Source organism: Vombatus ursinus, unplaced genomic scaffold (assembly GCF_900497805.2).
Source record: "Vombatus ursinus unplaced genomic scaffold, bare-nosed wombat genome assembly UNPS02014809.1, whole genome shotgun sequence".
Classification (NCBI taxonomy): domain Eukaryota; kingdom Metazoa; phylum Chordata; class Mammalia; order Diprotodontia; family Vombatidae; genus Vombatus; species Vombatus ursinus.
Genome location: NW_020954587.1, coordinates 2865449 through 2886732, shown reverse-complemented (window position 1 = coordinate 2886732; position 21284 = coordinate 2865449). Strand labels below are relative to the sequence as shown.

General features: G+C 37.8%; 1 protein-coding gene across 1 annotated transcript in view; it reads right to left on the bottom strand.

Annotated features, from left to right (window-relative positions):
- Window positions 1–342: 342 nt before the first annotated feature.
- The window catches only part of LANCL3 (LanC like 3), a 98792-nt gene continuing 77850 nt past the window's right edge, over window positions 343–21284 (bottom strand). Inside the window, exons 4-5 of the mRNA XM_027875421.1 lie at window positions 11379–11586; window positions 343–617 (exon numbers count right to left, since the gene is read on the bottom strand). Coding sequence (XP_027731222.1) covers window positions 458–617; window positions 11379–11586 — 368 coding nt within the window. The 3' untranslated portion in view covers window positions 343–457. The remainder of the gene's footprint in view (window positions 618–11378; window positions 11587–21284) is intronic.

Here is a 21284-nt window from a genome sequence, read left to right as displayed (position 1 = left end):
GTCTTTGATTGTCTTTGTTCTTGGATTTAAGTGTGGGGAGTTCCTACAACCATTTAATTCTCTTTCCAATTTCCAGAGCTTCTGTATTTTTTATATTTTCATGTTCCATATTCATTTTTTTATGCTACCAACTGAAAGGTAATTCATGTTGCTTTCCCTTTCCCGCACCTCTAGTCTCATGTTTGTTTATTCCTTAAAATACAGAAACTTCTAAACTTTTAAGAAATGTAATTTAAAAAAAGATGCAGGTTTCCCTCTCAAATCTAGTATCATTTGCCATCACTTGAACCCCCAACATGCCTCTCTCCTTCCTACCTCTGCCCCCACCCCATACTCCAGCAATGTTAAGGCTAGTGGAAGTGATACTGCTATCTGGCTTATGTATAAATTGCCTTCCTTGTATGCTAAAGGAAAATCCCAGATGCCTTTGCATGACTGCACTGGTGGTTGTCATCTTCTAAACAAAGACGCTGAAGAGAGGGAATTCAGCCTGGCCAGGTTGCAGCAAGTCAATTAGGAAGCACACAGTTCCGGAGAAGCCTTCATATAGACTGTAAATACTCTCCAGTACCCGAGAACCAGCTTTGAACTCTTCTGTAAACAAGAACTCTGCAAACCTGAGAGAGAAAGCAAAAAAGAAAGCATCACTAGTTTGCTAGTGAGAATTTCCACATTATAAGCCTTTGGGTTATTTGTTTCATCAACCTGGTTGTGCAGCATTCAGTGAATTCAAGTTTGATTCTTTCCTTTCCACAGAGATGAGGAAGAAGTTGTTTTTCTTGTGAAATAAGGGTTTGGCCCCATTAACCTTGTTTCCACTTAGAGAGAATGGAATCGGAATTGGGCAAATAAAGGGACTAAAATAGCCATGTGATTCAATGGATATATCTAGTGCTGGACCTGGAGTCTGGAAGACCTGAGTTCAAAGCCCGTTTCAGACACTAGTTGTATAAACCTAGGCAACTTACCTTACTTCTCCTAGCCCAGGTTCCTCATCTGCAATGTGAGGATAATAACATCTGCCTCTTGGGGTTATTGTGAATATCAAATAAGATATTTGTAAAGCACTTTGCAAATATTAAGTGCTATATAAATGCTAGCTATTATTATAGTAATAGGGAAAGGGATCAGGGAATGAGATACTATGAGGTTGGAGGGAACTTAATATTTCTGGGTTTAAACTTAATTGTGAAATCATTTTTTCGAAGTGCCCAAAACAGTGGTACAAATACAGACTCTAGGTAAACATTTTTATTCAATAAAAATAACAAATGTTAGCATAGGACATAAGCCTTAGGACAACCAAGATTTTGCTTGTTTGTAAAGATATTTGCAAACTGTTGTTGTTGCTGATAATGATGATGTTATTAGCCTTTTGACTGAGAGATGCCATTGCTAGACATATATCCCGAGGAGATCATTGATAAAAAAAAGAAAAGTCCTATATACGCCAAAATATTTATAGCAGTAATTTTTTGTTAACAAAGAAATGGAAACAAAGTAGATGCCCATTTTTGGGGGAAATGGCTAAACAAACTGAGATATGTGAATATAATGGAATCAGAGAAGCATAGAAAGTATTACATGAACTGATGCAATGTGAAATAAGCAGAGCCAAGAAAACAATATCACAATGACCATAACAATGTAAATGAAAAGAATAACCAATTATTACAAAAAATTGGAAATTAATGGTCCCAAAGAAGAGATGTGAGAAGACATCTATCCCTACTTGTCCACAGAAGCTGGGATTCCATAGGTGTGGAATATTTTATATATTGTCAGATTTTTTTCAATGCATTGATCAGTTTTGCTAATTTTTTCCTCTTCTTCCTCCTCTTCCTTTTCCTCAAAAATATATTTATCTTATTTGTTGTTTCTCTCTCCCTCTGGGAGAGAGGAAGGATACAAGGCAATGTCAAAACATATCAAGAAAAATTTATTTTTTAAGAAAGGAAGTTCTAGTTCATATAATAATACTGTAGATTTAGAGGCAGAAGGGACCAGAGATCAGGTCCAATCGCCTTTATTTTACTTTTGAGGAAACTGAGGTCCAGAGTGACTTCTCCAAAGTCATACAGGGAATAAGTGGCAGAACTGGAATATGAACCCAGGTCCTATGTCTTGAAATCCAGCCCTCATTCCACTTCAGAATAATTAAATAACTGTTGATATGTTTTGTGCCAAACTATCATTTTGTCAAGCAAATCTAAGTAATTTCAGTGCTTACAAAGCAAGGTAGTTTGACATTCCATGAGGACTCTTCCCCCCTTAATTGAAGCAAAAAAAAGAAAATCATTATCATAGTTTTTTTCACCCCAAATAGAAATAAGTGAATATTATAAATGTTTCTTTAAAAAGAAATTTGCCACGTTCCTCTGGGGACAGTTTCACTAGCCTAGACTTCCTTTGTAGTTGACAGAGAATCTCTGTTATGAGAAAATGTTTCAGAAGAATAGGTTCTATTCTTCAATAAATAGGGATGCATGCCCTTAAAAGAAGGCAAGTGTTGCAGCTTACCTATGGAATCAATTTTTGTTATTGTTGAGTCATTTCAGTCATGTCTGACTCATCATGACTCCTTTTGGGATTTTCTTGGCAAAGATACTGGAATGTTTGCCATTTCCTTCTCCAGCTCATTTTACAGATGAAGAAACCGAGGCAAATAGGGTTAAGTGACTTGCCCAGGGTGACTCAGGTAGTAAATGTCTGAGGACAGATTTGAACTCGGGTTTTCTTAACTCTTGGCCTGGCACTCTATCCACTGTGTCAACTAGCTGCCTCATAATCAATTAATTCAGTAATTTAATTTTTTTTTGGTCATTGCCTGAACTACTTTGCTCTCTATAAAAAAGAATTAGATGCTAAGAGATTATGGGAACTCTTTCCCATTTAAACAGCTGTTCAAATGTCATGTTGTTTAACAACTTCGCAAGGGGTTATATGAGATTCATTAGCTATTTTATCTTGTTGAAGCATTTGGGCTTCCATGAAGGCTACTCAAAGTAAGTAAAGGCAAGACTTTTCCAGTAATTTCAGAAGACAAAATGGGATTCCATTTGAATCCATTTCATATCATTTGTCTTTTTGCACGTGCCAGAATATGTAAATGTTTTAGCTGGATTATTGAGTTTCACATTAGTGCTTTGTTTTTAAGGGAAGAATTTTCATCCAAGAAGGATAAAAGAAAAAGATCATAGATAATTTTTCCTTTATATTTGTGACAATCTTGAGAAGCACAGATACAACAAATCATGCCAAGCAATATTTCCATTTTCCTGATGAAGGACTAAAAGCACAGAAGAGGGGCTCATATGAAATGGAGCCAGCACAAAAATCCATGTCAGTTTAGACCATTACTTATACTACTGAAGTCCAGTAGTGAATTTTACGTATCAGATAATACTACAAAAAGGTACAGAATTTCTCGTTTTCACTTCCTGGATCAGTTCTGTTTCAGAGGAAGAGGAGGCTTTCCTCATTTGCAAAGCTAATCCCCACATCTGCGGACTTGATGCTTTCCTCTTCTGTTTTCATAAGTGCTTTGCACCATGAGTTAGTGTCCACCTCTCTGGTATCTTCAATTTCTCTGACTCCTTCCCCTTTGCTTGCAGCTCAATGCTGAGCAAATATACACGTTAAAGACCAGAATTCAGCAAGGCCAGGGGCAGACAATGTAATTGCCTCATGGATTTAGTCTGTTCAGGTCCTTTTTCCCCTTTCACACGTTTGCATAGGAAAGCAAAAGAGTTTGGAGTTAAGAAACCACCGAACAGCCCTAAACTCTGCCCTTCCCTTTTTTTTTTCTTGGTAAAAGTAGCAACTAAATACATGCAAATTGGGAACCATTACCAATTAAAAAGGTATATAGGGAATTAAAAAGACTTTCTGACTCTGTCAGACATGGTCTCTTGTTGACCAGTAAAAAGATTTCAATAGGACAGCTAGGTGGTGAAGTGGATAGAGTACTGGGCCTGGAGTTAGGAAGACTCATCTTCCTGAGTACAAGTCTGGCCTCGGACACCTACTAGCTGTGTGACCCTGGGCAAGTCACTTAACCTTGTTTGCCTTGATTTCCTTATCCATAAAATGAACTGGAGAAGGAAATGACAAACTACTCCAATATCTTTGACAAGAAAACCCCAAATGGGGTCATGAAGAGTTGGACGTGACTGGAAAATGACTGAACAACAACATTTAAGCCTGTAGTCTCTAGTTACCCATAATGGTCCTTTGTGTTCCACAGAGCATGTCACCTGACACAAGTGACTTCCTCTTGGAAAGATGACATTCATTCTGGCCAAGGCTCAGAGAAATAAATCGACCCTTGTGGGAAAGAAGCCATTGAGGACTTTTTCCTAGTTCAATGACAAATTGTGATGGATTTCTCCTATTTCTAAAGGAAGGATGGAAGAAAATCCTCTGGGTGTGAAGCTAAAAGAACTAGCATGAAGCAACACTTAGCAAAGACTCCATCTCTGGCAGAGACAGCACACCATGCAAGACGAACAGAAAGCAGACCCCGTAGGAGGCCAGCAAAGAGCAAGAGTGGGAAAAGCGTGTTGTTGTCTGTCCTTTGTTTCAAAGAGGACCAATGACGTGAGGAGGTGATGTCTTGACTCACTCATAAATTGGATTTAAGTGAGGCAAAGTTGCACAGAGTTGTCAGCCTTACTCTCTCTTCCAGAGTCATCAAAGTCTAGTGGCAAGACAAAAGTCAGGATGACTGGCAATGGCCCAGGACGCAGTAGATGACCTTGGTGTCTTAGATCCCTGACCAAACTGAGCCCTCCACAGCACCTGCTTCAGTTGCCTTCATGGCACTGGAACAACTTGTTCTCATCTATCCATTCTACTACTGCAGGAAACTTCACATGCTTGGTTAGACATCCTCTAACTCACCAGTGGGTTTGGGGCCTGTCATTTAACCTCAACCTGGTTCAGCCTGTCTGCTGAGATGGTTTTACTGGGCTGTGACATCTGCACATGCTACAGCAAGTCTGTACAGAGAAAAAATGAAATGAAAGTAGGGACAATTTCTAAAACACACGTAATTCACTACCAGATAAAGATAAGACTCTTCATTCCAATCACTATGTATAAATACCTTTCCAGATCAATCAACATTGCCTTAACCTACTATCACACAATTTCTTTGGGGGATCCAGTTAAGCAGAATTCAGGGAAACTAAGAAAAATTAAGATAGAAATACTAAGTTGAATGAGTGAGATTTGAAATGAATCATCATCATTACTGATTCCTATGCTATTTTCTCAATTAAAGAACAGAGAAAGAAGAAAGAGGGGTGCTATTTAGTGCCATTGTTCTCATGGTGTGAGATGCAAAGTGAAAGGACTTTGAATGTTGGGTAACTGTAATGAGAGGGAGAAATGTGGGTATTTTGAATGTGAGAATAAAAAATACATGAATATGATGAAATGTGCTATAAGAAACAATGAATATAATGAATGAATGGGATGAATGCCTGGAAAGACTTAAGTGAACTGACATTGAGTGAAGTAAGTAGAACCAGGAAAACAACATACACAATGATATACACAATGGCCATAGTGATGTAAATGGAAAAAAAATAATGCTACAAAATGACTATGACTGAACTTGACCCCAAAGAAAAGATATGTGAAGACATCTTCTTCTGATTCCTTGCAGAAGTAGGGGTCCATGGGTATCAAGCATGACATATCAAGTCAGAATTGTTTGATTTTTTTAATTAGTTCTGCTGAATGTTTAGTTTTTCCTTCCTTTTTATTTTTTAAAATTCTTTATTGTGAGGAAAGGATGACTCTTTGGGAGGAAAGGTAAGAAGAATGATAACAGTAGTTAATGTAAACCAAAAAGTTTTCAATAAACATGTTTAAAAAGCAAACACAAGATAGTATCAGTTGCACTACTCACAGACGGTTTAAAAAAAAAAGCTACAAGTTATGCCTCTGATTCAAAGAGCAAATAATGAAACAAACTTCCCTTCTCATTGCAAGCAGGGAAACTATTAAAATAAAGCATTGTGAACATGGTTGGATTTAATCATCGTATGATATGTGTTTTCTTGGTTGGTTGTTAGAGTGAAGCTTAGTCTCAGGTTCGGAGAGGTTTTATTTTTTCATCGGTTTTTTTTTGTCTTTTTCCAAAAAATGGTTGTGATGTGGGGGGAAAAGTATTATAAAACATTTTTGATGGTCTGCTCTTTTCTTTTTTTAAAATTGTAGCTATTTTTATCAATATATTTTGTTTCCTTTATCACATTTGTTTCTAAATATATCCCTTGTCTGTGCCCTACCTGCTGAGACATTCCTTGTAACAAAGATTTAGTACAAAGAAAAAATAAAAGCAGGCAAAATAGCCAACACATGATTATCAGAAAATATATGCAGTGTTCTGCACCCATAGGTCTCCACCTCAGCAATGAAGAGAAGGAGGTTCATTTTTCCAATTCTTTGGGACCAGATGTTTTCACATAGCATTCCATTTGTGTGTGCGTGTGTGTGTGTGTGTGTGTGTGTGTGTATGCATGTGTATATGTGTGTGTGTCACTGTGTGTCTGCGTGTGTGACTGTGTGCTTAAGTCATTGTATATACATATATGGTAAAACTGTTTTAAAAGTGTTGTTTCCAAAAACCAGAGGAATTGGCACAGGGAGAAAACAAACAAACAGCAAGTTGTACCCTATGTACCACTAAGGCATTTGAGTAGAGGGGGAGCTGATAGGATTAATAAACAAATAGAGGATTTTGCTGTTGTTTCTTCACATTCACCTGGGAAAGACATCTAGAGCTCTTTGGTAGGGAAGGCCCTTCCGCCATTTTGGGGGGGGAAACCTTGAGAAGAAACTGGGCAAGATTTGGAGCTGTGCCATTAAAATAGCAGAGAGAGTCCACGGACCACTCACCTTTGACCTTTCAGCTTCTACCTAAAAGAACACTAACAAACACTACCCATTGCAACATCTGCTTTACTTTGGTTTCTGAAACACTTATCCTCAAATATCATTCTTCTTTAACTAATTGCTCCTACTAATTATAAGAATCCAACAGCACAATTATATAAGTTGAAAAAAAAACCTCAAAACAGAAATCCCTCTCCCTTTTTAAATTTCTTTTCCACCTTCCTTACAACAGAACATTCCTTTTCCACACTCCAGCTCTGGGTATAAGGTCTTTTTTGAAATCTCTTCCTGTCTGTGTGACCTTTAGATAAGAAAGGATCTTGTCACTTTAATTCATTTCTGTGTGCCACCTACTATAATACTATGTACAGACAACATTTGATTGACCAACATGAAATAGTAACCACAGGGCAGCTGTTAGTGTGGACCTAAAGGACAAAATCTGACTGCTAAGATGGGAAGCTTTCCTGACAGTGTCTTCATGCATATTAGGTGTTAAATGAGTGTGAGATGGAGCTAATTTTTCAGTCTAAATGAAAGGTTCCCACCAAACAAGTACTATAAACCCCAGGGATGCCTAATGCAGTAAAGCCTTGGTTATTTGATACTCTTTGGGGGAGGGGGATATAATTCTGAGGAGTTAAATTTTCTAGATCAGATGTATCAGCCAAGTGGCCCACAACACTCCTGAGTGTGACCTAAACCACATAAAAATGTAGTTCTTATCAGTATCTTTGCCAAGAAAATCCCACATGGGGTTGCAGAAAGTTGGACATGACTGAAAAACAACTGAACTACATGTGATTTTCCAAATCAATATGAAGCCTGCTGGGATCTTTATCTATGATTTAGGGGCCCGTATTTCTGAGTTTATACACTGTTCTCAATAACCGAGGGATATTATTCACCAAGAAGTGTTTTTGTTGCTAGTTTTTTTTTTTCTTAGCCATTTGAGATGGAAATATATGTACTACATACTCCTCTAACTTAAAGCTGATATTGAACACAATTTCAACTTTTCAGGATGATTCAGGATCATTCCTATGAACATCCATTATTTAACTACACTGCTGCTTTCAGGACTTAGAGAAGTCTAGGACTACTTACCATATGGTCCCAGAGTACTGTGCTTTTTGAGTTACTGTGTCTAGTTTTTATGTCTCTTATTGTTGTTGTTCGTTCTTCCTTCTCAAAGAGGACCAATAACATCACTAAGGTGATGTCTTGATTTATAAGTCCGTTGGATTTAAGTGAGGCAGAGCTTTCCAAAGTCGATAGCCTCACTCTCTCCTCCAGAGACATCTGAGTCCAGCGGCAAGACATAAGTCAAGACAACTGGTGATAACCCAACATGCAGTGGAAGACCTTGGCCTTTTTAAGCTAAGGTCTTTCCCAGGTCTTAGTTTGTCTGAGGCAATGCCCATTCAGTGATTAAGGGCTAGGTGATATTGTTTGTACTTTGTTCTCAAAGAGGACCACAACATCAGGGAGATGATGCCATGACTTGCAAGTGAACTGGATTTAAGTGAGAAAGGGTTGTGCAAAGTCACCAGCCTCACTTTCTCCTCTGGAGCCATCTGGGTCCAGTGGCAAGATGTAGATCAGATGACTGGAGATGGCCCTGGATGCAGTGGGAGACCTTGGTCTTTTTAAGCTAAGGTCTTTCCCAGTTCTCAGTTTGTCTGAGGCAAAACTTATTCAGTGATTAAGGACCAGGGTAAGAATTGAGACAAAAGATGGCCTACTTTGCCATCACAAAAGAATTAGTCTGGGAAGGAAAGACTCTCAGAGTTTTTGGCCAGAAGAGAAAGCAATTGCTATTTATAGATAAAGATTAAGACTACTGGGGAGCAGCACATTCTCTATCTGACCCTACCTTTAGGTTAGCCTGTGGTTCTATATGACAAGCATTCCTAGACAATGGTCTAATAACCTTTTCCAAAGGAAAATGGAATTAAAACTTAATTTTCTCAGGAGGGCATGGTCATTTACTTTCCAATCATGGAGCCTATTATGCCATGAGCCAGGAGAGATTTCACCATCATAATGACATCTTTCTCACAAATCTCAGTGGGAACAGATCTATGTGAACCATCATGAAAATTGAATACATTGATGACCCTGAAAGTAACTTCAAGACCTTAGATCACAAACATATTCAAGGCGGTTGTTTCACTATGCTGAGATAAGGCCACAATTTTTTTGCTATATAACATTGTATACCATACTTCAGGGCTTAATAAATGCTACCATTAGGTGCCCATCAGAGCCACAACTAGGAATTTTTATACCCGGAGCAAATATCACAAACCACTCCTGAAGCAAGAGGCAGGTGGGAAAGTAGAGTGGAGGAGGACCTCTCTCCTTCCTTCCTGCCTGCTAGTAGCTTCCTATTTTAACTAATTATTGTTGCTAACTAGCTTTTAAGTTCTGTCATTTCTGTTCTGCTGAAAGACTAAAGTGTTATCAGAACCCTATAAATGTGGCATATTTCCAATTCAGCATCCTGGAATAAAGCCCTGATTGCCCTACCCCAGTTACAGAATCAGTACCCATGCCTAACAGTTATGCAGAATTACATAGAAGAGCGCACTTCCTTCTTCCCAAGTGTGTTTATTAGTGCGATATCTTTAAACTTCCTCTGAGTCTTACTCTAACGCCTCTTACTGGTTCAGAGGTAAGCTTGTGCAAGCATAGCACAAGTTTAAGACTTCAAAGAAAGGCTTGGTTATAGGATGTATGACTTCTCTGAGGACCAGTCAAACTAAGTTTATAAAGGCCAGGTTGGCTATAGAGTGATAAATTTTTCAGCCACAAAAATTCTCAATGATTGTCAACCAAGTAGCAGAGGGTTGACAATGCATCGTTGGAAGTCATACCCACACTAATGAAATAATAGATTTCTGAAGTACAAAAAGATATCTTGAAAAAAATGACCTCTGGACCATAAGTTGCCACCATGTGGTCTAGGCAGGCCTCCTATGGCTCACTGGGCTTCTTAGCTGCCTTGTCTTGAAGTAGTCTTTCTTCCTTTCACCCACCTTTCCTCCTATTTTGGTAGGTGTGATAAACTTGGGTCTACAGAACAGATAATGGACCTCAGTATAAATATGTTAAATAATAATGGCTATCATTTATATAGCACTTCAAAATTTGCAAAACAATTAACAAATACTCTTTCATTTTATACTCACAACAACCTTGGGAGGTAGGTGTTATTACTATAGCCCTGTCATAGATAAAGAAACTGAGATAGAAAGAGGTTAAATAACTTGCCCAAGGTCACACAGCTAATAAAATGTCTGAGGGGCAGCTATGTGCGCAGTGAATAGAGCTCTGGTCTTGGAGTCAGGAGGACTTGAGTTCAAATCCAGCCTCAGACACTTAACAGTTACTAGCTGTGTGACCTTGGGCAAGTCACTCAACCCCAATTGCCTCACCAAAAAGCAAAAAAAAAAAGAAATGTCTGAGGTTGGATCTGAACTTTTCTTCCTGACTCCAGGGCCAGCACTCTATCCATTGAACTACCTACCTGCCTCAGAGTAAGGATCAGAAGTTTCCTTTTGAGAAAAGTATGTGTGCTTTAGGACATAGAATTTGGAATATCTACCTTGAATGCTCACAAGTTTTTTTCTGTTTATTTCCCAGTTCTCGGCTATGTGGTAGATATTACCAAATGGCTAAATTCTGGTTAGATGAGATGTTTCTGAACTTATCACCTGATGATCATGATCAATGATAGTGGATAAGGGGAAAATATATAAATGAGACAAAACCATAGTACTTGTATGATATCTTGTAAGTAAAGAAGGGATCTCTTTTAGCTTGTGGGATAGAAAGATCCTGATTCTGCACAAAAATAGGGGTGGTGTGGTTTAGTTGGCAGAATTTGGGGCTCAGATACTGAAGTTTTGGTTACTTTCAAAATTTCCCATTCTGCCTTCCCAATTCTGCTACTTACCAAGTGTACTAGAGCAAGTCTGGAAACACTACTTTACAACAAGGGTAATGAACATATGGATGTTTTGCTAGGAAAGATAATAGGGACGAAAACATGAATGGGTTCAAAAGCATTTGACAAGTTCATAGACCTTTAAACATTTATAATGGCAAGTTTTAAGTTACATTTCTAAACTTTGATAGAAAACACAATTAACCTTTTTCTCAAGTCCATTCAAAATAGAAAATATAGTATCAGATGGTTTGTTGGCCTGACCCTTTGATTCCCTAAGTCGCTGCTACCCCTCAAGGTCAGATCAGACAGGATGATTATCATCTTTCCTCATTCAGGTGTAGGGCAGATGAAAGATGAGAATAGATCAATCATGCACTGAGGAATCTGAGGCGATGTGGGCCCTCAGCATCACTAATCCTCTTTCTATTTCTTAAAGCGGGAAAGCTGTAGCCTTACAGTTCTATAATGGGACAGACATAATTGGAAAAAGATGTAATTCTTTGGAGACACTGCTCACCTTTGCGCTCTGTAGATGTATTTGGAGTTTCCAGTCAGCCTGTATAACAGGAGGAATACATAGGCACTGCCAGCCACACCGTGGCAGATCCCAGGGCCTTTCTTCAACAGGCCCTTTCGCCACGTGAGCTCCCCACACCGGATACACGTGTCCAGATACTGAGGTTTCTTGGAAACCAGGTATGCTTTGGCAAATAGGTAGGCGATTCCTGTAAAAATATCAAAGACATTCAAGTTGGCATTTTTCACTCAACCAAGAGGGTATACTTTTCATTTCTAAATGAGATCTATCTTCTGTGAGATTTATTTCAAATTGTTATGATTGTACTTGGGTACCCTTTGGGGAAAGTAGGACTGGAAATATTAGATTGGGATAATGCCCTTAATTTACAAGTGGGCTGATATTTCCTGTGGACACAGATAAATAATTTGTGGCAAATCTGAGTATTCGCAGTGACTAAACGTTTGCACAGCTTAGCTTTCACAGAATGGTAAAAATGCACAATATTTAAATATTGCTATTATACAACATTGGTTAAATTAAAATCAGGAGAACCACTAAAACCTAACAAGACCATAGCCTCTTCACAATTCTGAACCGCGCAGCTGTGAGACGGTTCCTGCTCTCCCTCCTTCCATGGGCTCCCTGAATTGTTTAAGAGAGGAGACATTGATTTCAACATAAATCCATTCAATCAATAAAAACAACAAGTACAAAAGCAAGACAAGAAATAAACCAAGATAACAAGTAGCTGGGACTGAAGGCACAGGGTCTCATATGATGAGCAGCTCTCCAGTTTCTAAACTAAAGATTACAGGATTAGGACCAGAAGGGGCCTTGGAGACCACTCAGTTTAGCCACCTCATTTTAACGATAAAGAAAATGAAGCCAGGAGACAGGGTTTGGGCACTTGGTGAGAAAGGTGCAGAACTGGGATTTGAACCCAGGCCTCATATTTCAGAGGGCAAAAATGATAATAACAATTGGTGATGGGAAAGGGACTGCCATAAAAACTAGATCTGTGATTTCACTGGTGTAGGGAGTGCCTGGTAAGGAACTTCCTATATGTACAGTGTAAGATGGCACTTTCTCTTGCAACTTAGAGTGTGAAGGAGTTTCATTTAACACTGAGAGGTTATAATTAGCCTGGGGTCACACTCCTATTATGTGTGCTGGCAAGACTTGAACTCAGTTTTTCCTAGTTAGGTGACCTGTTCTCTATAAATGAGAGTATTCATAGGCTTTACCAGATTGCCAAAAGATTCATGACAAAAAAAGTGAACTCATTATTTTTGAAAGTTTCATTTATTTAAATTTCTTTTTTAAGTTAATAAAAATCTATTTTTCTTCCTCTGGGTTCCCAAAAAGAAAAAGAAAATCCTTATAAAATACGCTTGATCATACAAATCAAATTCCTGTGTTGACCATATTTAAAAAATGTCTCTTTTTGAATCCATTATATCTTATCAAGAGATGGATAAAATGTTTCATGATAGGCCTCTGGAATTGTGGGTGGTTATTGCATTGACCAGAGTTTTCAGTCTTTCAGAGTTGTCTTTAAAATATTGTTCTTAATGTATGAATTATTCTCCTGCTTCTGCTGACTTTACTTTGTCTTCATACAAGCCTTCCCAGGTTTCTCTGAAACTATCCTCTTCATAATTTCTTATGCCACAATAATATTCTATTCCATTCATATTCCATGATTTATTCAGCTATTCCCCAGTTTAGGGGCACTCCCTTAATTTTTATTTCTTTGCCATGACAAAAAACAGCTGTGATAAGTACTTTTGTGCATATAGGTACTTTTTTTCATTCTTTGATCTCTTTGGGATATAGGCCTAGTAGTGTTATGCAGTGGTCAAAGAGTATGCAGAATTTAGTTATTTTTTAGAACCTCAACTTTAAATAGCCTTTGGTCCCACTTTGCTGCTACAGCTCACACATTAGCCTACAATCCTAGGGGAGTGAGAGCAGACATAGTTATCAAATCCCTGCCATAAACTGTTTTGATGAAGGAAATTAATGTGACTATCTTGCCAGTATTGATTTCTCCATTTTGTGATATGCTGTCCTTAAAACTGGGTTAATTACTCAGCCTTTAGAATTGCTTCTAGCATCTACTTTCATCCTATAGATGATCTCCAATTTATTCTTTCACGCCTTTTTGGGTTCTTCCCTCTACCCCTATAGACTGCCCTTAAGCATCAGAACACATCAGACCCACGGGAACTGAGGCTGAGGATTGTACAAACTTTACATATTGATTTTAAGTATTAGTACAAAAAAAAGCCTTTGATGAAATCTGGATTTTTGATACAAAATATGAGTATAAAATTCTCTTTCATACAGGAATGTATGTAGTAATAGGATTTAATAAAGTAGCTATGCTTTCATTATTTTAGAAATTCAAAATTGTAGTTTTACCACATTTCTCAAAAATAAATTGAATGAGGCCAGGGGGAATTTTATGTATAGATTTTGAAGTTTAAAAAATAGAGATTTAGAAGGTATTTTAAAGATGTTTTCCACGTTTGACAAACTTAGCAAATTTAATGTTGACAACTAGGAAGGCTCAGATCTTAGATCCTCTCTCGAACAATAAGATAACAGTAAGTCTGGTTTTATTGTCACTTTATCTGTTGGCAGCATATCCGAGAGGAGAAATACACTGACTATAATGTCCTGGAAAGAGAAAGACCAGTTTTTGAAGCCCTACATTAGCCTACTAATGATATGCATGAGGCAGAACGCTGTGACAAGACAGGAACAGTGTACAGGTCCCAGAAGAAGGAAGTGTCCTTATCTAGTTTGTCTGTCAGAACTTTGGACTACGAAAAGCTTCCAACCTAAGCTTTGTGCTCAGAAGTGAAATTAGTCAGTGGGCAGGGATCTCCCACAATTGGTTAAATTTGGTCCTGGGTGCAACTATCTGTCATACTGTAAATCTGCACACTGATTTTTCACTGTGCACTTCCTCCCTGCTGTGGTGTGAAACCAGGTGTGAAAGGCTGGAAGAGTGTGAAGTAATAATGGGGAGATAAAGCTTTTCATGTATAAGAGGAAAAGGGTGGAAAAGAGCATGGAGGGGAAGAAAGGGAATAGCTCTGGAGGGTACCCATTGGTATTAGAGCCTCTAAAATAATCCTTGCTTCCTATGCTGCATTTCGTGTGGGATTCCATGAAGAAAAAAAGCTTTTCTCTGAAGCCACACCCCAGGAGTTTCCTAAGCTGGACTAGGAGAAGGGGCAGGGAGGAGGCAGGGCTGGAAGGCAGAGTACCAAACTCCTCCCAATGCCTTCCTTTAGAGAGAGCAGAAACTGGACTCTTGCTCATTCCACTTTGTATCTGATGCCCTGCCTGACTTTAACTTACAGGGAACAAGATGTCCCTCCCAGGATAAACTCATTACTTCTAATCTCATCATCATGCTGTTAACTCAAGTCTTGATTGACACCACCACCCTCAGCCTCCTCTCACCTCTGACTGGAGGGCAGAGTACCAAACTCGTCCCAATGCCTTCCTTTATAGAGGGCAGAAAATGGACTCAGCTCATTCCACTCTGTATCTGCTGTCCTGCATGGTTTCACCTCAACAGAACAAGGTGCCTTCATACAGGGCACCCTTGGTGTCCTGTCCCTTCCCCCACTTTCTTGTCTCTTTTTGTGTTGTCTCTCTCTTTATGTAATGAGAAGACTGTCTTTTTATTAACTGTATACCCAGAACTTAGCACAGTGCTTGGCACACAGTAGGCACTTAATAAATGTTTATTACATGGGTTTATTGGATTTGATTGGAAGGACTGGTTGGTGGTTGTTGTGGAAAAAGTCTTGGGATGAGGGGCAGAGTGCTACAATTATTCCAAACCAGCCATTATTTTAAGGCAGTGGATGACAGAAATGACAAGGGGAATTTGGAAAAACTTGTAATGATATAAACTGGTACAGAGTGAAGCAAGCAGAACCAGGAAAATCACACACATAATGACTATAAAAATGTAAATGAAGACAACATAAAAAAGAAACTTAACTAAGATTAATTGCAATGACCAGTCTTGGTCTCAGAGAAAATATGATGGAACATACGTCTCTGCTCTCAGGAAAGAGGTGGAGGATTACTGAGTCACAATGTTACATATGTTGTCAGATACAGTTATTTTGTTGGTCAGTTTTTCTGAACTGTTTTTGTGAGGTTTCAATTGGAGAGGGGCATGTTAGGAAATTACTGTGGTATTAAAAAAGCATCACAAATAAATTTCTTTTGAATAAAACATCACAGTGCTTAGTGAGGTCAATTTCACTTAAGAAGCACTATTATTGCTGTCACATGTAGATGTGGTTGAAAGGCGGCCAAGGTGAAACTATTACAGAAACCCATCTGGATTACTGGAGGACATTGTTTAATCTTAGGCTTGCCGAGATTATTATTTTCATCTCATACTTGCTGCCAATTCAATATGATTCTGGGCTGGATCATCACTTTTATTTCCTATTAGCTCAGGGGAGCTAAACAAACTTTAATACCATCTAAACAAAACACAATCAGAAAAGAATTTCTGCTTTAAAACCATTCCAAACATGTATTCCAAAGGCAAATGCAGACAATGATCTCCTAGTTCAGGACTGTCCATTTAACTCTCTATTAGTATCATCAATTGAAGGTTCACACTACCAATTTCTGATATAAATGGATGGTTCCTTAGCTGTCAGGAGCACTTCTCTCAGATGCTTCTGTAACCATTAGTACAGTCTAAGCGTAAATAATGATAGGTTGAACATTTTGGTTTCTCACTTTTTTTCTGAAAAGGTCTGGTTTTATAGTTCAGTGGATATATGGATGCAATGATTCTGAGCTATAGCATATGTTGCAATTTTATTAAAGATGCTGAACAGTAAGAATGTAGAAAGAAAAAGAAATGTCTATAACAGGGTTTCCCAGGCTGTCCTTTGCAAAATTTCATTTTTTGTGTAGCATGATATGGTGTGAACTCTGAAACTGAAGTTAGAGGACCTGATATTAAAGAAGGTGGTCTTGCAGATTTCCCCATGTGACCTTTCTGGGCCCCAATTTTTGCATCTATAGAATGAAAGGGTTATACTGCTAGAACCTGGGATGAGAAAAGATTATTGTTGATCTAACAAAGATATGTAAGAGTAATGTGGGAAATACAGGTTATCACTATAGTAAATCCAAGAAAGTTCCCTCACCTAACAAATATGGACTAAAAGGCTTGTGTCACCATGACTCATACATCATTGCATGCTGTCACTCAATCAAAATTCTTTGTATCAAAAGTTCCTCCTAATGAAAGCCAGCCTTATTACCTAATTGTACAGATGCATATAAGGGATTTACTTGTTTCCTCAGTGTACACATTATTTGCAAAGTCAGGACTAGAACATAATTTACTTGAATTGAAATTTATGACAACTATGGTGATCCTCTATTCAGAAGTGGTTGAGAATTGAATTATTCAGTTTAATTGTATATTTTGGTTAACTGAGAGCTGTGATATATACTATTGCCAATTTTCAAGGTACTAGATTAAACTACACTAAAATCACATGGAATATAATTTAATTTTTCTTCAGTTTAGCTATCACTAAGAGTTATGGTTTCTGAGCATCAATTATAATTATATAAAACTACCTTAATATTGGGCTGCATTAATATTGCCTCTTTTTGTATCCCCAGCACTTTGCACAGTGCCCAGCCCATAGTAAATGCTTAATAAATGTTTATTGATTCATTGACTCACTAATAGAAACATGGTACACAAAAAAAGGGAAGTAACAGTCCAATTTTACTCTCCTCTGGTGAGATCACATCTGGACCATTGCTTTTTGGATGGCACATTTTCAGAAAGGCTACTCACAAACCACTCTAGAAGACAGCAAATAGAAGAATGATAGAACTGTGTCATATCTGGAGAAGAGAAGACTTAAAGGGGACATGACAACTGTCTTCATGCAGAAATGATGTTACTCTTCTTGGCCCCAGAGAGAAGACCTAGGAGCAACAGGTAAAAGTTGCCAAGAGGCTGCTTTAGGTTCAATATAAGGAAAGGCTTCCTAACACTTAGAGCTCTTGAAAAACGACTACCCTAAGAGATAGAGGGATGTCACTGCAGACTTTCAAGGAGAAGCTGGAGGATAGATTCTTAGTACATGGGACTTCTGTTTTGAATATCATTGGAGCTGGATAAGCCTAAGATGACCTTAGAGGTCTCTTCTAACTCAGAGATTTCGTGATTTCATGACACAAAATGATCTCTAAGTTCCTGTCTGAATTCTATGATCTTAGTTTAAATGTTTTTTTAATGAGAAGTTTTCCATGTTCATGATATTTCCTCTACAAAGTATTATTTATGAAATCACACATTATAAAAAAAGAGTTTCATATGGTAAATTTGGATATTAAAAGCAGGTTTAGTTTTTTGGGGGGGGCTTTCCTAATTCCTCAACTGTCCCCTTCAACCTGAGAGTATCCCAGATCCCATCAGAACATTTATTAGTTCTAATGTGATTTAAACATTAATGTAATCTGCAGCTGTAACACTCTGGGAAACACTAGACTATGTAATAATATTACTAAAGAGGGATTACAGGGATAGAGCCAATATTAGAATGGAATAATGCTCCCCCAAATGAACAATTATGTTGATTGCCTGACATTGCCTCAATTGAGGAAAATGATTTTCAGGACATTTATTAACTTGTGAGGCATTTAGGTTAAGTTTCCTCCACAAAGGTCCTGCTTTGATACCACAGCATGGTGTGGTAGTGACTTTCAAGGCTATATTAGGGGAACATAAGCTCTAATGGTCCTAGATTGCATTTGAGAGATTGCTCTGCAACAAACTGTTTGCTGACATTAAAAAAAATCTCTTTAACACTCTTTAATTACTTTCCGTAATATTATATGGCTATATATCATGGAGCAGCAAAATCTCCAAAGTGATGGTTGACAAAAAGGCAGCAGAGATGTTTGGCAGGCTTAACTAGTCCTCAGCATGTTAGCAGTATTGGATGTATGAATAAAAAGCAGCATAAAAGATATAATCCAGGAAATTTCTCATTGGGAAAAGATGCGGGCTTATCATGTAGTAAGAACAAGAGGTAACAGGAGGATAATCCTTGTGATGCACTGTTGCCCACTGACTGTTTAAAGACCTAGAGGAAAGCCGTTAGCACAATGTGTAAATCCATTAAGAAGAGTTTGTGGAAAAGTAAAGGCAACAATTGCACAGAATGAGAAGACAGAGATGGGTTTTTAACAGTACACACTGGAGGGAGCACCTATATCAGTGCAATTACAGATCCATTAAAGTTTGTTTAGTTAAGAGGTTCATCAAATAAAATGGACAAGTATGAGCCCCACCCCCCAAAGGTAGGTCAAATAGCGAGAGCAAGGGTTTCCCATTAATTAGTTGTGTTAAATTTCACAAGTCATTTGACTTCACTGATTCATTAACTTTGGTTAAACCTAATTGGAAAAATGAGGATTGAAATTCTCTGATTCTATATGTGGAATATGAGGCTTATTAGGAGAGGTAAGAGAAATAGGAATTCATATTCTACACACAATGGTATATATCCAGTCTTTAATTATCTAAAATGACATCATCTGTGCTAAGAGCAAATATCAATATCCTAAGCCCTCCTCCATGTTAAGTTAGGCTAATTGTTATTTTAAAAATATCAAGTAGAATAATTTTACATATATACATGTGTATATATAAATATTTAATTTTACATGTATATATATACACACACATACATATATACATATACATATACATGCCTATTTGAGTCTAATGGTAGCCATTTCTAGAGTGGGGGAGGGAAAGAAAAAAAGAAATTTATGTGATAATTTTGTTGTATATTTGAAAGGAATAGTAAGTTGTGCATGGTAGATTTGTAGTTTTGTGTGCAATCATCTTTTTTTGTACTATGTTATGGAAATGCTTGTTTTATTCCAAAAATTAAAAATTAAAATTAAAAACAATATATTGAAGCCATCCTTGAGTGTTGGTTTGCTTAGTGGATTAAAGGTACAGGTTGTTGACATCACTTCCTGGTTACCTGAGTACCAAACAGCTGCAAGAAAGTTTGATGCTTGGTTGGTGGATCACAATGGATAAGTGAGGGAAGGTAATTTTGCTCGGCTGAATTAATTCAAGGTGTCCTCCAAACCCATCCTTGTTGATTATCCTTCTGCTCTAGCTAAGCAAATATCTTTTTGTTAACTGTTAAATGACCAACAACTATCTCATTTTGTTCCAGCATTGAACCTCAAACTACCAGGGACCTGGCCTGAGTTTAGGCTTAGCCCAGAGCACCATCCAAAACGGCCAACTATTCCTCATCAATAAAGACAGATCAAGAAATTATAGAAGATAAAATTTAACAGAAACAATACCATGGTGTTAGAGCCAGGTGAATAAGGCTATTTTAAAATTCCTTTCCTTGTAGGAATGTAAGTATAAGATAGAACATCTGGAATAGCTAGGTGCAACATTGCCTATAGGCCAGGGTTCAACCAGCTATTAAAATATAAACATCTGAGATCTCAGAGTAGATTTAAACTGGGTAATAAGTAAAGAGCCTACTGAAATCAGGCAAGCCAAGGCAAAACTGAATAATGTAACCAATTTTCAATTGCCTGTGCTTATGAAGAACTGAAGAGGGAGCGATTAAAAATTAAAACCCTGCATAACTCTCAAATCTCACATTAGCCCATACTTAAATATTTTCCCTGTTAATTTTTTTTCCCCACTGAAACTAACAACTAGCAGAACTGACTGGTTTGAGGGATTTAAAAAATTTCCCTGAGTTCCCTCAAATACAGATACTAACAAGTAACAAAATGGAGATGGGTAGGTCAGGCGAATGGTCCACAAAGAAGAAAACAAATCAGACCCTGAATAACAAGAAGTAAATCACAGGCTACTTTTCTTTTTGTTTCTCCTTTCCTTGAGTTATAATAAGAAGGAGTATTTTAACCCCGATAATGATGTTGCCTCTCTAAGAAGGGAACAACTCCTATTAATAAGAGGAGGTAAGAATGGCCAGGTGAGAAATTAATAATAGCTAGTAATAATAATAGCTAACATTCATATAACACTTATTATGTGCCAGGCACTATGCTAAGCACTTTACAAATATTTCTTGTTTGATCCTCACAACAACCCTGGGAGGTAGCATTATTATTATTATTATTATTATTATTATTATCCTTATTTTACAGATGGAGAAACTGAGGCAAACAGGGATTAAGTGACTTGCTTAGGGTCACACAACTAGTAAATGCCTGAGACTGGACTTGAATTCAGGTCTTCCTGACTCCAGGACCAGCACTCTATCCACTGTATCACCTAGCTATAGTGTTAATTGCTCACTATGTTATGATCCGCTATAATTCTTCTTGATCTGAGTAATGTAACCAATTCTCAATTAGTTATGAATATGGAGGACTGCAGAGAGAGCACCTAAAAACTAAAACCCAAAACCTAAAAACTAAAAATCTTTATTGGTTGGGAATAGTTGACTACTTCGATGGTATTACTTAAATTAATTTAAGTACATGTACTTAAATAAGGACAGGCCAATGCAAATTAAGCACATCTAAAATCATTTTTCAGGGCCCAGTGATCCTTGCAGACAATCTGCGAAGTTAAACTCTATCCCTTCTGCAGGCTTCTTGAAGTCCTAGGATTTTCTGACTCTGGAAAATGTGTCCCTGAGCCCTTTATCTCATCAGAATGACATGGTATCACTTCCCAGAAGCCACTAGAGGTGATCTCTCTCTCTCTCTCTCTCTGTCTCTCTCTCTCTGTCTCTCTGTCTCTCTGTCTCTGTCTCTCTCTCTCTCTCTCTCTCTCTCTCTCTCTCTCTCTCTCTCTCT